Genomic DNA, 18,866 nt, shown 5'->3' with positions numbered 1-18,866 from the left:
GATGTGCATGGTGACAGCAAAACAATTGTTTCAACTAAATTACTGTAGATCTTACTACAAGGCTAGTTGTTTTTGTTAATTACACTACAATTCCAAACCACAAAAAGCTAAGATTTTAGAAGTATCACTGCTCAGAATCACAAATCTGCAAAAGCTGGGATAACATACTGCCTAAAATACTGTTAAGACAACCGTGAGGTCTTGAACACTGTAGTGGTACTTGAATTTCTTTATGACTCTGAGTAAAAATGTATTGTTTATGCAGTGGTCTGAGTCAGAAAACATTTTTAAACTGACAAAGTGTGCAGAGATCAGCAGAATGTACAGGCTCATTAGTTGTAATGTACTGTGTCAGAAGATGTCAAGACTTAAAGTTTTGGACTGGAAAAATATAAGGTGTGCAGGATAAGCTTCTATTAAGCATCTAACTAACTGCTGGAGGAAATCAGTGAAGATCGCTGCTGTTTTGCCACTTTGTTTTGGCACATATGTCTTGGTCAGTCCTAAAAATAGGAGCAGAAGACATGCAGTACAACTCCAGGATAATTTATTTCCAGGATTACTGCCAGTGTAATCAAAGAGCTCTAAAAACAGAGAGGGACTGGCTAACACTATGTGAATACTGTAATAATAGGATGATTATCCTATTCAGTATCCTAGTTCCACTGCATTAATTTTTATTTTTTTTTGACATACACTATGTTAAACAGTTTAGAGTTAATATATATTTTTTATATAAATACTGATAATTTATTCAGCAATAGAAATATATTTTTAAAAATGGAGATTAAAACTGTTAAAAACAGCTATTTTAAATATGTAATATATTTCAAAATAGTACTGTTTTTACTCTATTTCTTATCAAAATCAAATACATGCAGCATGAGCATCAGAAACTTCTTTCAAAAACATAAAATTATACAGACCCCACACTTTTGAACGGTAGTGTTAGTGTATACCATGGCTATTATCTGAGGTAGCTTTGAGTCCAATGTAAATGCCATATGGTGATCATTCAGTACCATATTATCAAAGTATCATGGTGCTACCATCTGACACCATCACTGTATATGCTACTGCCACAGTACTTTTTTTTGTAATGATCGGTCTACTGACCCTCATTATTGGCAGACATAAAGGATCAAACTCTTAGCTAACTCCAAAAAATCTGATCATGTACAGTAGTAGGTGGTGGAATCATGGCATGGGCGCTAGTTCAGGGTTGGAGCAAAAATATTCAGCCACAACGGCCTTGACCAAAGTTGAAAACCACTGAAATATTTCTGTGAAGTACACTCTGAATCTAGAAGGCTGCTGGTTTCCTTTCCCCTTAGGCGTGTCTTTAAAATATCTGTTTGTTCAACTTTTTCATTGGTTTTCAGTAGCTGCAGCTGTTTTATGATTCACTATTAGATGATAAGATATCTTACCTGTTGCAATTCTATTGAAAATTACTGGTATTGGATCCCTGGTGACTAACACTTCATCATCGTTTTCAGAGTTAGACACATATGTGTTATCTGAAATGACAAAAACAAACAGGTGGGTAAAACTTTACAATGAGGTTTCATTTGTAAACATTAGTTAATGTAATAACTAACATGAACTAACAATGAGCAATACATTTGTTACTGTATTTATTCATCTTTGTTAATGTTAGTTAATAAAAATCCAGCTGTTCATTGTTTGTTCATGATAATTCACAACATTTCAACTAATGTTAACAAATACAACATTTGATTTCCATAATATATTAGTAAATGTTTTAACATGTATTAACATTAACTAATATTAATAAATGCTGTAGAAGTACTGTTCATTTTTAGTTCATGTTAACTAAAGTAGTTAGTTAATTAATGTTAACTAATGAAACCTTACTGTAAAGTGTTACCAGAAGGTGCTATTGAAACACCAAGAATACTGAAGACCTGAAGATGAACTAACAATGTAATCAACCTGACAATGAGTGGTAAAAAAACAAACGGCAGCTTATACATAATTAATAGAAAAGCTCCAAATGAGAGTGAATTGAGCTATGTGCTTATTCTACAGTTTCTGGACAATCCACTATTTTCAGATTAACACTTCCCATGGCATTTTTTGGCAATGTTGCCTAAAATTGTGCCAAGCAAATTCCTCATTCTTATGCAAAGCTGACTCTCTGCCACTATGCTGTGAATCAGGCTAGACTAAGTCCTTCAAAAAAGGGAGGTCTGCATCTTTTAGGTTTTAAATTTTGGGACAACTCTTGTGTGTTGTATCAAAACATCAAATGTCAATCTTAGACTTAGAGCAATCCCACAGCTTCACAACAAAATTAAATTAGTAGGCTAAGTCAAACTGAATATAGATTGCAATAGGTAACTGCTCAAAACCAGCTACCTAAAAGTAAAAATCCATTGTAATCACTATATCCATATAACCCACTGTGCTTTAACATTGTGTTGTGTTATTACGGCTGATAAGATAATGTAAACAAACAGTTGCTCACTTTAATGTACTGTGCCGTTATAATTATGTGATGGAAAAGAGACAATGGGAAAAGTCTTAGGAGTATAAAGCAGCTGCGGTAGAGTACTTCATCACACTGAAGCTGAGAATGATGCAGTTCAGCTGGTTTATTTTTTTATCAGTGGTATCAGTTCCCAGTACAGAGTCAGTTATACCAGTTATATACTGAGTATATGAAATTTGAACAAATTTTTAATATTTTAACAGAAAAGCGGACTGCCACAGTGTTGTGGGTGATTGGCAGGGTGTTATTATAATGTTCTATTAAGGTGTCCTGAATGGTTCCACACTGGTCCAAATAGAGTCCACCCACAAGTCTCTATTGTCCAGTTTACACATGATATTAGATGCATTTTGGTTGATCGGATCACAAGTGGACAAAGCTAAATACAAGTGTAAACGGAGTCTAAAACATTTTGGGCTTGTCCACTTTCGACCACTTCTAGAGGTAGTCGAAAACGAATTCGACAGGATTGCTTACGTAGTGTAGACGCTCAGACCGCCTGCTCTACGCCTACTGACCTAATGCATAAACATGATGTGAAACATGCAAGCCAAGATGGGATTTAAACTTTGTAAAGTTTGGTTTGAAGATGAAAAATATACCAAGCACAATATTCTCGCACCATTCCTGATTCTAACGCACTCAACGCATTCGTCATGATCTTTTGCGGAAATTATAGCAGAAACGAAAGCTGCTCTCTGCATGTTTTTCTGTCATCTCCAGTCGATAGGGGTGGGAATCTCTAGGCACCTCACGATTCGATTCGATTACGATTCAGAGGGCTGCGATGCGATGATAAAGCGGATGCATCTTTTTTTCTATACAGATTTTCTTTTTTCTCACTGTGTACTTGATACTTTTAAAAGAAAGTATTTGTAATGATCCATAATGAATTACTTCCAATATATTTTATAAATTAAACAAATGGTAGTGATTTGGCAATAAATGTTGCGATAGAGTTTCCGAGTTGGGTGAAAGCTTTTAAGGTTGTCCTGGTTTCCACGTCAGCACTGTTTGATCTGACGTGTCGTTTATAACAGAATTCTGCGCTGAATTTGAATGCTTCCAATTAGATCTCGCTGCGATATGATTAATTCTGCGGTGAATTCAAACACTTTCTCACTAGATCTCCCAGCGCTGTGTAATAACAGTGTCGTGTGATTGAGATCGGCCCACAAGGAAACCTGTTCTGAGCTCGTGTTGCGCTAAACAGTACGCGCAGCGCAGCTCAAGCGAATAGCACAATTTCGTTTCACTTTTGTTTAGTTTGCCGTTTGATGTTTCTCATACGTAACAGAAGTTGCAGCTCTTATCAATTGGACAGCGTGGTGGTCACACCAGTGCAACCTCTTGTTGCCCATTTGGTCGCAGTGTAGCTCTTATACAGGTCCTTTTTCCCTTCAACTTCATAAAGCCAAAGTTACGCTAAATTTGAATGCAGAGGGATCCGGTCGGATTTCTCGCTCAACCATCATGCATCTCTGTTATGCGCACAGCTGCACGCCACAGAATGTCCAGGGCAGGTGCCTTTTGCATTCCGTCAACATTACATTATCAATTAACATTTAGAAAATCGATTTTTGACATTTGTGATTTGATTCAGAATCGTCCACGTCCGCATCACGATGCATCTAAGAATCGATTTTTTCACCCACCCCTACCAGTCACGTTCATATGTAAACTGCACAAGCTTATTTTGTCCATTAGGTCGAAAGATCTGAAAAAGCCCATACATTTACCCGCCCATAGAAACTTTCCTCGAGGAAATCAGGACAGAAGTGGTTGAAAGTGGACAAAAGAGACTGATTAAAACACCAGGTGTAAACGCATATGTGTCTGCCTCCTCTACTTTTGATACGATCTAACGAAACGCATCTTAATACCAGGTGTAAACAGGGCCTATTATATTCTGGTCCCTAGATATGGCCTATGTCCATCCTTCATTAAAAGTCTATGGCATTTCTTGGAACAATCTGTCCAATTTGAAGAATCATTTGTCTAAAGCACTGATGTTCCAGCATGAGTTACAAGGCAAGTTTGAATATCCCTAGGGTTAGGAATTTTTCAAAATCCCAAGCAAGCAGTAGTAATAGTGTTTATTATTGTGTTATGATGTTAGTGTTAGTAATAGGTCCTTATTGTAACAGATATAAAATCACTCTCAATCAATCTCAATGGTATGGGATGACTGGTGAGAGTTTGGGGGTATCATTTATCCATTTATCAAATAATCCATTACTTTGTTTGTGCAATACCTGGATAATCATCAGAGACATGAACGGAGTAGGACACCCTGCAAAAAAAAAAAAAAAAAAAAACACAATTATTAACATTAGACAGGATATGTAACACTGTAGTTCATTATACTGGTTCTCAGACACATTCATGCACATACCGTATGGTAGCTGACACATCACACTGAATCAACATGCAGAAACAGTTTGAATATTAAGTTCACACATATTGTGAAAGACACCTACTGGAGCTACACTAGTACTCTTAAGTACACCGTTTCGATCTCAGAGTAATAAAGTTATCATTTCATTTATTTTACGTGACTCAGCAATACTGCCACAGACTCTGCAAATAACTGAAAAGTACAAAGTCTGAACAAACACTTCTCATTTTTTATATACAGAGTCAAAAATTCATTGGAGACCACCAGCGGAAATGCTAATTTTGGGCATTTTCTATTTTGAAATTTATTTAATAAATTGTTTTGTTACAAATTATATTATTAGCATTTAAAATGAATATACATTTACCACACAATTTTAACAGGCGAAATCTACACGAACGGGAATTTCACGCGAGGATGAAAAATATCCCCACACAGGTTTTGCAATGGGTCTAAGTTTGTCATGAGGATTTGCGGTGTTCTCCAATAGAATGCTGCTTGGTATGAAAGTGACTTCTGTATTGAGCAGTGTTTTATATGTAGGCTACATGACTACACTGTTGACAAATAGACAATAGACTGTAATTTCATCCCTCTTTTGCTTTAAAGGGATAGTTCACCCAAAAATGAGAATTCTGTCAGTAATTACTCACCCTCATGTTGTTCCAACCCCGTAAGACTTTTGTTCATCTTCAGAACACAAATTAAGATATTTTTGATGAAATCTGAGAGCTGGTTCACTCCTTCATAGGCTGCTAGGTAATTGATATCTGCCATCCCAGAAAAGTTAGTAAAGACATTGTTAAAATAGTCAAAGTGACTACAGTGGCTCAACCTTAAGTTTATCAAGTGACGAGAATACTTTTTGTGCGCAAAAACAAACAAAAAATAACAACTTTATTCAACTATTCATTTTCTTCTGTGTGGGCATCTGAGTGAGTTCACGTAGTGTAACACCGCAGCGCTTCTGGGTTGTACGTCAGAACGTAGGCTCACTATTGGCAAGCATTACACGCATCACACACATTACCAGCATCGGCCAATAGTGAGCCTACGTTTTGATGTACAACCCAGAAGCGCTGCGCTGTTACACTATGTTTTTTTATTTTTTTTATTTTGTCTACGAAGGAGTGAGACAGCTCTCAGATTTCATCAGAAATATCTTAAATTGTGTTCCGAAGATGAACTAAAGTCTTACGGGGTTGGAACAACATGAGGGTGACTAATTATTACTGACAGAATTTTCATTTTTGGGTGATCAAACCCTTTAATGACAGCAGCACTCAACCTGAATGAACTCCACAAGCTTACAAATTTTACGAAATGTTGGGATCCAACTGCACCTGTCCATCGCTCACAGAAACCCAAATCTAATACCCCCCATCTACTTGATAGCTCAAACTGTTCACAAAAAAGGCTTATGAAAATATTTAAATAAATGGTCAGCTACAAAAAAAAAAAATATATATATATTTTATGTTTTGATGCAGTGCAGAAATGTAATGCTGTGAAGACAGAAAAACCATCTAGTGTTGACACCGGAAACTTTAAATAGAAGCAAAACTGCAATTTAAAAAAAAAGGCTCAAAAAATCCTCTCACAGTTACACAAAGGTGCCTGACAGAAATGAGCAGATGGAATATATAAATTCCAAGTGACAAAAGAGATTTTGCAAATGAAGAGACTATCACTTCCCAGAAGGGTGCTGCCCACGTGTCTTGAATACAGCTAATCTAAACACTTAAGTAAGAGGTAATTAAGGATAGTGTAGTCTCCATTTCATGCAATCAAGTAAATAAGGTTGCAAAGAACAGTGTTGACAACAGGACACTCTCTCCTGTGAAGTACCTTGAATTAATGTGAAGATAAAGTGGCTTGCTAAAAAGCCTTATAGTGATCAGCCTGAAACTACCAAAATCATATTAATTACTTAGATATCTAGGCTGATCTGGCAACTGTGAAAATATAATATGCAGGTGACCTTTACAGTATGTGCTTATGTTTTTTCGCTCCATTGCACAATGTGAGAAAATATATTACAGAATTAATTGAGTCAATGACCTTATCCCATTAAAAATCATGGTAAATAACTTAATAAATAAAAACACACACAACCATACTGTATGTAGATTCTGACTACTACTGGCACAGAGAGCGGTACTAGCCCATAAGGAATTATGTGATGGCAACACAGAGAAGAGAGATTGATTCAGAGGAAGTGAAACCCCTCCTGAGGTCTCACACAGGATGGTGCCACTCACAGAAAACATTATTCACAATGACACCTGGTATTGTTTAAAAATGACTTGGATTGTGTTATGCATGATGCATTTATTTTCTTTGGTCACATGAACATATTTTTCTCAAGCAGAAACCAACCATCTGCAAAATGCCAATGACTATGCAAAAAAAATGTATTAGTTAAATTTGGGTACATGAGGTTCATGCTTATGCTCCATCACACAAAGCCTTCTTAATATTCACAGGCCTATTACACAGGATATTCCATTTACGTAAAATAATATTACATTTATCATTGCATGTTTCACAGTCATACAGTATGTCCAGTGAATTGCGCTAAAGGAGTATTCAGTTTTATCCGAAACAGATGAACATGAATCTGGCAAAGTCTTAAGTTCATTGTTGTATGCATCGCGGCAGTTCAGAAATTAATTTTTTTCCCATACATATGGAGCAAACATCTTTTTTTTTTTTGCACTATGGTAAAAGTGTTTCGAGGTCATAACATAGTATTGTGCAAGTAACCGTGCAAAAATAAGTCTTTATGAACCGATAATTTGCCCCGGTTATCATAATTTTTTGGTTTTATTTGCCACTGGTGTTTATTTCAGCTAGAAACTGCAGTGAATTGTTTGTAATAGGTATGTTTTTGGAGTTCTGCAAACATGTACTGTAGGCAGAGGCACGTTTTTCCAATGAGCCTAGGTAGGAAACAACCTAAGTACTTTGGGTTACACCAATGAAAGTCATTTTTAAGGGTCCAAATAGTGCTTTAAGGTAGTAAGTGTCCATTTCTAATGTCAAATGTACAGATTTTCAGGGAACAGACCACCAATTATCTAAATCCAAAATGACAAGGTAATTAGGCTACATCTGTACATCTCCTGTCCTGGTTGGCATGATTCTGGGGTAAAGAAAGATGAAAGAACAGCGTTATAAATCGCTGACAAATGGGGTCGCATGCCAAGACAGAAGCTTCTACACCTGAAACTTGTTCTCCAAGAGAGAAACAAAGCATTACTGTGTATATGAATTGCATTGAATTCAGTGAAAGCAAACAACCTTTACATGTGGATGGCCCAACATAGGAGAGCAAAACCCAATGGGCAGGTCTCAGCAGTGCATCTATAATCATTTTTCAACTGCCTGTCACACTGAGAGAATCTTTCCCTTGTGGTTTGCATAGAGCTCATATGCAAGTAGTACTGCCACAAGATAATAACTGCAACTAGACATATGTGTAATGATATCAGGGTTCATGATGCTATGATTGTCCTGTTGACATATAGCCTAGTTCAAAGGTGTCACCAGTAGCCTAACAGCACACACCTACAGAAAAGAAAGCCAAAAGTTTGGCAGCTAATGGTAGAGAGCAGCATGTAAGCATCAGTTGCATACAATTTAATGAAACTATTTAGTACTACTATACCCACATTAGCACCTACCTCTTATGCATTATATATGGTTGACCTAATATACATAAACACCCACACAGACATTTTGTAAGCAAATATTAACGTATCTGGCTTAGTTTGTAAGTCTGCACTTAGACAGATGCTGTGGTTTATATAACCTTAAACTGACATAAAAACCGTTACAAAAACTCAACGTAGAGTGAGCATGGCAAACTATTTCTGCTTTTGATGCTTTCACTTTCTGCAATACAGAACACCATGCTAGTCAGATTAATGAACTTCCTCATCTATTCCCTGAATTAATGGTTTACATCTTTTTGATGTAGTAGGCCAAATCACTCAAAGTTTATTTCCAGTGGTCAGCCAGTATCCGCATCTAATGCAACAACATTTGTTTGAATTAGAGCTTGTCACAATTTAGCCCTCATGGTAATTATGCAAATTCAGTTATACCAAGATGATGAAATTCAAACATAATTTGTGTTGATCTCGGCTATGATGGATTATTCATGAGAAACTACTGCATCTCTGGGATTATGGGCTTGTCTGTTCTTTTCACTGTGTGAAATATCTTATACCTATTTAGTAGTTTGGTAACATCAAACAAAAGCGTGCAAATATCCATCTTTGAATAGTGTGTTGTATCACATATCGGGGTTATCTGGCATATCAGATATTAGAGCTACCTTGTTTTCTGTGAAGAAAATACAAAAAAGGTGCAAAACATGAGGCAATATGAGGTCTACATTACAAGGAAACGTGGATCCATCAGTGAAAGATGTTGAGCGCAGGTTGCAGCTCTACAAACAGGAAATGCTACTTCCTCTATAAGGCAATGTGCAATGATTTTTCATAGAGAGCCTGTTAGCTCATTTCCTGCTTGTAATACAAAGCACCTCCTCTAAGAACAAGAGTGACATTTGCAAACAAGTTCAAACATAAAAATGACAAGGAACTCCCTGTTTTAAGTTCAAGGGTCTCATTTATAAAGCGTGCGTACGCACAAAACGGGGCTGGAAACGTACGTACGCCAGTTCCCACGCAAAGGTTGTGATCTATAAAAAACAAACTTGACGGGAGAATGTGCGCACCTTTAAGCAAACTTTGAGCCGTGCGTACGCACATTCTGGAGACAAAGGGAATTGGCGACACTGATGGTGAGCTGGAGTTAAGTGTCTTTTTGGTCACTTTTAGACAGAAAATCTAAAGAAAATATACAGAAAGATAATACAAATATAATTTCACTCACCTAGCCTGTCACTTGAAGCAAATATCCATCCCTTCTTAAATGTCCGCGCCAGCGAGCGCGTTGGCCGTTTAATGAAACTGACGCAAATAACAGTTTAAATAAATAAAATAATGATTTAAACTATGTTTTACTTCTGATATACACATTTAGATTAAATATGCCATTCAAATTAATGGAGTTAAGCACTTAAACATGAAATCATTACTGAGAAGTTACAACATTTTTATATTAAAATTCAGTCAATAGAAATATTTGTTGTGGATGCGGTGTTTTTGAACACTTTTCCTCTGGCATGCTGTGTTTTAATGTTTTAACCACAGAGATAATTGCTTATCATGATAATACCAGATTGTCTGAGAAAATAGTTTCGTGCAAATAATGCCCAAGGCCTATCTGTTTCCATTAAAAATATCAATTAAAAATACAATTTGGCCAGTGGAAAAGATTGAGAAAAACTTCCTCTGAAATGTATTTTACACTATTTGATTTATGTATTCAAAAACAAGGCAAGGATAGGCAACTACTTGATTTTTATTAATGTAATGTGTCTTGTACCGTTAAACGTTATCACGTGGATGAATAATCATATGCAAATGATATGCAGATGAGGATCTGCATAGTAAAACTAGGCGTTGTAAGCTCCATATATGGTTATTTCGGGGAGGAGACGCATGTGTGCACAATCTTCCGCTGACTGGGATTTATAAAGTGAATTCTGCGCAGGTTCTGGCGTACGAACGGTTTTATAAATCCGAATATTTTTTTGCGTACGCCATTTTTGGCTTTCGGGCGCACGTACACTTTTAGTAAGGTTCCTACGCACAGTTTTATAAATGAGACCCCAGGACACCTAAATGGATTACAGTGAGCAGTGTTACAAATTTACTGCATGTGCACAAATAAATAAATATAGGTGAACGTATGTGATAAAAGCAGTAAAAATAAATAATATTTTGAATAATTGACAAATACATGTACATTAAACGTTTGCATTTGGTGTTGTAAAACACATGAAAAAATAACAAATCAGTAATAACTATAATACAACCAACCACTTTCAACCAACAGTTATTAAAACTTGAAGACTTTATTTAAAGGCAACTATTGAGAAGACGGGATCCATTCGGCTTTCATAAATCTTTTGAGGACCTTCTTATCGGTACTGGTAATGCTCCAGTGAGCCAAAAGTGCTTTCCTGGACAACTCATTTTTAATTAGCATATTTATCATAACATTTGCATGACTATAGGGAGGGAAGCACTATACCAGTGCTCGTTTCTACCAAGGTCTGGTAGCTTTGGAGATATTGCTCATCAAATGGCCTCAAGCTAAAATTTCAGTCTGGTATCTCATCTGACTTCATTGTTAAATGAGGTTGCAACTCAAGCCTCATTTTGCCAAAGAAAAACTGCTGTCCTTCTCTCATTTCAATCTGATGGAAAAGTCTAAATAATACGTTGGTATAGTTGAGGGTTTGTAGTAAACAGGTCAATAGTTTGGAAAGACTGCCCTTTCAAGAACTAGAACAATGGTGTTCTTCTCATGTTTGTGCATTGTGCATTAGACACTAGAATGGGTAAGACGAAACGTGCACTGCCCACTTGACGTCAAACTTTCACAGACATACCCAAAACCACCCCTAACTGAAAGTATCATGAACTTCCGCAAACTGATTCTTAACTAAAAGAAAGTAAAAGAGATAAACTTTTGTTCTGTTCGTCAATACCAGTTAAGATCATGACATTCTACAACACATAATCAGTTCTATATAGTTATCCAAACAAGACAGCAAGCTACATATCAAATATCTCCATATTTAAACTTGACATCAAAGACCATCTACCAAATCTTCACAGCTTTCAGCTAAATCATTACACAAAAAAATTGTGAGCCCTGGAGAGTGACATGTAAATATAAACCAACCACACTTGAACACACTGGCATTTGTGATCAATGGAGCGATGAGAATATTGTATATTCAGATTCGTAGTGTTTTCCTTTTAAAGGGCATTGTGAACAAAAAAAGAAAGTTTCTTTGTGCTCCAGGTTGATTTCTAGCAAAAAATAGTGAGTTTATTACTTTTATATGAGGAATAGCAGCTAAAAATAGCTGCCTATTCATCACTGTAAAAGTGATTCGTCAATGTCTAATATGTCAATGACAGAGTACAGGGTAATTAATTATATGTAAATACAATCTATTGTTAATCACAGTGCAGCTAAGAGACTGCATGCTAAGTAAAGGTAGTATATTTATCAATGCACAGGATTTCACAAGCACTGCTGACCTCTATAAAAGTGAGCAGAGACCATGGAAATTAGGTTATTGTCCTTATTGACGGGGTATAAGGTGAAAAGAGAACATATATCGTATACATGAACCTCAACTGAACTGACTACAACATGCTCAGTCCAATTTAGACCTTGCTCATCACGACCGAGACACCTATTAAAGGCATAGTTCACCCAAAAATGAAAATTCTGTCATAATTTACTAACCCTCAAGTTGTTCCAAACCTGTATGAGTTTCTTTCTTCTGTTGAACACAAAGGAAGATATTTTGAAGAATTTAGTTAGTAACCAGACAGTTGTCGGTAGCCATTGACTGAGAAAATACTATGGAAGTCAATGGTTACCGTCAACTGTCTGGTTGAACCAACATTCTTATAAATATCTTTTTTTGTGAAGAAAGAAAGAAACTCATACAGGTTTGGAACAACTTGAGTAAATGATGACAGAATTTTCATTTTTGGGTGAACTATCCCTTTAAACGCTTATTTCAATCCCCCCCCCCAAAAATGAAAGTTGTCATCGTTTTCTCACTCTCATGTTGTTCTAAACCTGTACAACTTTCTTCAGTATGGCACAACTGAGATGTTAGGCAGGATGACAGCTTCACTCTCTTTTCACTTTCATAGCATTTTTTTAGTTTTATTTTTCAAAAAATGAAAGTGAATGGATATTGAGTTATTTCGCCTAACAGCTTCTTTTGTTTTCCACAGAAACAACAAAGTCAGGATCTGGACAACACAAGGGTGATACAATGATGACGGGATGTATTTTTGTAAACAGAGTCTACTGACAAAAAAATATACTCATAATAAACAAACAACTAAAAACAAACCCAAGCAGGCGTGTGAGTGTACAGCAGTTGCTTACATTGATAGTAGCTGCCTGTGTTATATTTACCTTTTATGTCCTTTTATGTAGGTGAACGTGAAGGTGGAGTCGGAGAATCTAAAGTCTGAAACAAAGAGACAATTAAGATGACACAAACTTGGGGTGTGTGAACAATAAAACACACTGGACCACAAAAAAAGTCCCTTTCAACAAGTGTAACGTTAGTCTCCATAGCAACATCGACGGGGAATGTCCACTGACAATGAATATACCAGAATCAAATTGATACCTAATAAATGTGTGATGGTCTACAATGTTAACGCGTGGACTAATTGAAAAATCATTCAAATCACAAAGCAACACCTGACAGGCATGTTAATGCTTTTATTATGATGATGATAAAAGCAGAATAGCTCACGTTTTTGCTAGGCCCTCGGTTGCAGTTGATTATTGCATAATTTATAATGTCCAGGAAAGATTAAATTGCGGACGCTGGAGCACATTAGCCACATAACGTTACGTGTTTTTGAACATATCGGGCTTTTGTGTGAAGGGGGATATAAAGCCATCAGCGGTGAGGCTGACAGCCTGTCAATATTGTGTAGAGCAAATCTATAGCAATTGTTTAAGACGGCACTCTTAATAAGAGACAATGGAAACTCACCAGAAAACAGGCAGTCTTTCTCTGCCTTACACCTTTGAATTACGATGTCGACGTCTTTTTGAATCCTCTCTTGCCTTGAACACATCCCCATGAAATAACACACACTAGAATGGCTTCTCTAACTAATGTTCGGCGAAACAAACGAATCCTTTCCGCTTGCAGACACGATGGATGTGGGGTAACGTTAGAAATACGTGCTTGGAGGTCTGCTGTAACAATCCCAGGTGTGTCACGCCAACCGACACCGTTTCATCTCGTCTAACAATAGCCTCGATCGCATGAGCACAGCGGACAGCCCTTCCTCGCGACAGCTTTCATAAAGATATCACTTTTACACCGGAAGCATCTCTCAGCCGTCCTTCTCATAACTCTGCTGAACCCAACAATGGCGATGTCGAAAGCCAAGCCGAGGAGCGCAAAAAGATATCGCAAGTCTTAAAGTAAAACCAACGCGGGCGTGAGTAGCATCAGACCGTTACCGAAGAGCTGAAGTTGCACACGGGGGAAATCAGTGTGGGAATCCTGTGACTGCATCCACGAGATGAACCCGGTGGGATATCGGGAATCACAACAAGGCGGATGATGTCATGGACGTGTTTTTCTCCCCACGCGCCCACTCTGCTAGCCTACTGTCCTGCACTCTGGATCTGCTCAGCATTACGGGCTTCAGATTGAGAAGAAACGCGGTATTTAGCCGTGGAATAAAAAACCGTTATTTAAGAATAAGCAATTAATAAGGATAGGCTACTGATTTCTGAGCAATATCACACGAGCAACACTGTTGTAGCAACACCGTTCTGATTCAAAATATGGTAACAGGTCAATAAACATTACTAAAAATCAAGTAGGCTAACTTATGCACGCATCAGACTTTGTATGCCACCACAGATATAGTGTTGCACACAATCTGATAGGTAGCCCATTATTTGGCAGAACATCAGACTTGAATATCCTGAGAACCAGAAAAAAAGTTTTTTCTTTTTTTTTTAGTATTATCCTCTGTAGTGGACACCAGTGGCTAATCAGTTGTTTAAAAATAAATGAAAAAAAAAGACATGAAATTACATGTATAGGCAAAACCAATGGGATTTTTTTTTCTTTTTATTCACTAATACATTTTTTTTAGGTTTCAGGATTTTTTTTAACCAAACTTTGTATAAAGAGGATTCTCAACTGTTATGAAAGATATAACGGAATTAATTGATATACCATTTTACTTTATTCAATATGTATAGTGCTATGCATAAGTTTAGACACCCATGCTAAAGTTGACTAAAAAGAGGAATAAAAAATCATCTTTTGGAAATTAAACTTAATGCCTTAATTAAAAAAAATAGGAAAAATCCAACCTTTAAGGACACCAATTTTCTTTGTGAATGAATAATGTATCGTAAATAAATAAATGTTCTTCCTTAAAATACAGGGTGCATAAGTTTGGACACCCCTATGTTAAATTCCCATAGAGGCAGGCAGATTTTTATTTTTAAGTATTTATTTTTTTTATTTTTTTTAGGATACTATGCATCCTGATAAAGTTCCCTTGGCCTTTGAAATTAAAATAGCCCCACATCATCACATAGCCTTCACCATACCTAGAGATTGGCATGGGGTACTTTCCATAAGATCATCTCTCAATGCAAATCAAACCAGCTATTAGGCTAACTGAAATAAAACCATGCCAATCTCTAGGTTTGGTGAAGGCTATGTGATGATGTGGGGCTATTTTAATTCCAAAGGCCAAGGGAACTTTATCAGGATGCATAGTATCCTGGATCCATGAAGTAACTGGCCTTTAAAAAAGAAAATCTGCCTGCCTCTATGGGAATTTAACATAGGGGTGTCCAAACTTATGCACCCTGTATTTTAAGGAAGAACATTTATTTATTTACCATACATTATTCATTCACAAAGAAAATTGGTGTCCTTAAAGGTTGGATTTTTCCTAATTTTTTAAATTAAGGCATTAAGTTCAATTTCCAAAAGATGATTTTTTATTCCTCTTTTTAGTCAACTTTAGCATGGGTGTCTAAACTTATGCATAGCAATGTAATTGTATTTTTACAGTATGCCGAAAGCTACAAGAGTTGGAACTAAGCTGGACTCCAGGCAGCGAAAGATGGATTTGCAGTTATCATTTTGTGTCAATGTGCTGAAACTCATCAATTAAATATTTACCATCGTAATTTTGCATAAGTGGATGTTTTTAAATAAACACTGACAAAAAACAAGTTTTAGGGATGGACAATATGATGATATATATAACACTGACATAAGTGATATCGGATTTATACCTACCTATATTATATTTATATAAAGCGAAAAGAGAAGAAAATAGTAGTTAAGATTTTTAACCTATGTCTAAAGTTTCATCTGATGATAGTATTCGTGTGAGGTGTAGGATACTGTCCTCAGTTGCCTCTTCATTTTAAGAATGTTGTATAAATACAGCCCCATGATTTAAAAAAAGGGAGGGGGGGGGGGGTTCACACTATAGTTTAGGGTCCAATACTCATTATTAACTAACTATTAACTACGACTTTTGCCTCAAACTCCTAGCAAAGGTAGTTGTTAAGTTTAGGTATTGGTAGGATTAAGGGAGAATATGGTCATGCAGAATAAGGCATTAATATGTGCTTTATATAAACAGCCAATATCCCAGTCATATGCAGGCTAATAACTTAAGCAACTAGTTAATTGTGAGAATTGGACCCTAAACTAAAGTGGTGCTTGGCTGCCGTGGCTGGAGAGTACACTTTTTTGTTATTGCTTTTTGAAGCAGGAGTGCTTCCCAAAGCGGCAAATATTCTACTGAATGATTAAGTCCTGAAGACAAACTTGAGTTTCAACATACATATCCATCCATCCCAAAACCTTTGATTACATCCAGCCTCTTAAACACACTATATCTATAGCATGCAGACCTCCTAATAAAGAGCATCAGATGTACTCTCACAGTTATCAACTGTTTGACTCACTGTGAAATTAGGATTAATGAACTGATCATGAGTTCAGCAAGGAGTCAACTCAAATGATGTGGGTCTCCCCACAAAAACAGGAAATACTGCTCTCGCCTCTATCCGCCTGCTTCATTTGTCCATTTTTTCAAATTCTCCCCTTATCTTCAGTCAGCTGGCAGTAAACACACATACACTTATCTCATATATACAGTATGTTTATTTTAACACAGTGCTTCCTGAGCCTCGATTCCCCTCCAAAATATGTTGCATTGAAATTCACCAGGGCTCTTTTAGCACCCACATAATGGTGAAATCATCGAGGAGCACTGAATGATGTGTTGATGACGGTGCAGAGAGAATCATTTGAAGAGAGAAACATCAGCAGCGCTGATTCCATCAACATTGCATTGAGATGAGGTGCCATTTAGGTGAAAGAGAAAATGATGAGTGTGTTTGTATTCATCAGAACACACACTAAATCCTCAATCACACAGTGTATGTAGAAGGGGGAAATACATTTGAGGCTCAATGCAGGAAGATGTATTTTCCTGCCACTGCAGTCATCAGGCCAGGCCATGCCTGCTTCAGCACAGCTGGGCTAGTGGGGTCTCCTTGGAGCAGCTCCAGACTGGTGAGCCACCAGCCAAAGTCCGGATGGAGCTGTTAATCAAAGTGCCGCTAACACAGCCATCCATCTTCTGGCTGGACGGGCTACTGTGGCCTAAACAGTGTGCCCCTCAGCTTTTCCTCTCTGGTGTGAACAGAATCTCAGTTTCACAAATGCATATGCTTGATGTTAATAAAAAATAAATAAAAACATTTTTTTTAAAAATTGTTTTTTTATTATTGTTCATAATTGAAGATGTTTTTTTTTTTTACAATTTCAATCAGCTGTTATCAATGATCAATAAAAACGATAGTATTGCTGTAAATCAATGTAAATCTGCAGTTTCCCTTACAAAAAAAAGGGTAACTTTATTGACTATAAGTAACTTTGCAACTACATGTCAACTAACTCTCATTAGAGTATTAGTAGACTGTCTGCTTAATATCTGCTAACTCTTTATTGTGATGCTCCTCCAACAGACATTCTACTGACTGTGACTTTGCAACTACATGTCAACTTATTCAAACCCTACCAGTCTACTAATACTCTAATAACACTCGAATGAGCGTTAGTAGACATGTAGGTACAACGTTATTTATAGTCAACAGAATGTGTTAAAGGGACCATCAAAATAAAGTGAAACCCAAAAAAGTACTGTGGCACTACCATGGTACAGTAAATGGCATCAGACAATTATACTCATATTCACGTATCATATTCACGTAACATGTTATTTCTACTTCAGTATACATGTACTTAAGTAAAATGCTATTACCGCAACACCATGTTCAAAAACATTTTTTTTAGTGATGCATTTTTCTGCATGAGAGAAATAAATGTATATGCAGTCTGGAATGAAATTGTTCAGCGTTCATAATGTCAATTGAGAAGAATGATTGGAGTAACCACAGCGAGAGAAGGGTGATGAAGTGTGTTGTGATCTGTTCATATTGATTGCATGACCCATTCCACATAGTGTGTAAGAGCTTTGTTGTTCTATAGAAACAATGCAATGTTTAAACAATGTGTTTCAGGTAATAGTGTATGTCAGATTGATTGTGGACAATGTGGATACAGCTCGTCACATAATAAACTGATGGCTTGTTTGCTAATATTCAACATGACTTTTATATTTATTTTAGTTCTACCAGAAAGACTCAGGAGAATTGATTTTGTAACAATAAACATTTATTTAGGAGCTCAGCAAGCAAACAGGTTCTTTGGCGTAGGTCCAGTTCGTAACTCGCATTCAGAGGGTACGGAATCTGCGTGTCCCGCCTGAAGACGGAGGCAGGGGCGCAGCCCACCCCCCGCAAAGTAAGGAAAGGGGCCATCTGGTGGTGGTGGGGTGGATGGAGGAAAAGAACATTCTGAAGTCTTCAGGATGGAGGGGATAGCCTGTCTGGTGATGTTGGGGATGATGGAGGGAGGACCCGACTTGGTGGAGTAGGGGGGTTGGAGGAAAGGTCCCGTCTTAGTGGAGGCGGGGAGGATGGTGGTAACTGGAGCGACAGCATCTGCGAACTCAGACATGTGTAAGTACTACCCTTTTATGCTAAAGTAAATGATATGATTGGATAGATGAGAAGGTAATTAGTGACGTGAACGATTGAGTCTTCCTGGCAGAACTTGCGCTAGCTTCATTTATCTGCTAAATAAAGATGTTCAGTTGATGTTCAGAAGTATGTGGGTCTCCCCCC

The 18,866-nt window shown here is 37.1% G+C and overlaps 1 protein-coding gene across 2 annotated transcripts in view; it reads right to left on the bottom strand.

Moving 5' to 3' along the window:
• parp8 (poly (ADP-ribose) polymerase family, member 8) overlaps window positions 1-14,217 on the bottom strand; it is a 36,544-nt gene extending 22,327 nt beyond the window's left edge. For both annotated transcript variants that reach the window (XM_079871026.1, XM_079871027.1), the window contains exons 1-4: window positions 13,603-14,217; window positions 13,008-13,062; window positions 4,771-4,808; window positions 1,431-1,520 (exon numbers count right to left, since the gene is read on the bottom strand). In XM_079871026.1, the coding sequence (XP_079727152.1) occupies window positions 1,431-1,520; window positions 4,771-4,808; window positions 13,008-13,062; window positions 13,603-13,693 (274 nt within the window). In that variant the 5' untranslated portion in view covers window positions 13,694-14,217. The remainder of the gene's footprint in view (window positions 1-1,430; window positions 1,521-4,770; window positions 4,809-13,007; window positions 13,063-13,602) is intronic.
• Window positions 14,218-18,866: the final 4,649 nt, after the last annotated feature.

This window comes from Squalius cephalus (assembly GCF_949319135.1).
Source record: "Squalius cephalus genome assembly, chromosome: 5".
NCBI classification, from domain to species: Eukaryota; Metazoa; Chordata; class Actinopteri; order Cypriniformes; family Leuciscidae; genus Squalius; species Squalius cephalus.
The sequence above is the reverse complement of the archived record's forward strand: the minus strand, read 5'-3'. Positions and strand labels throughout refer to the sequence as shown.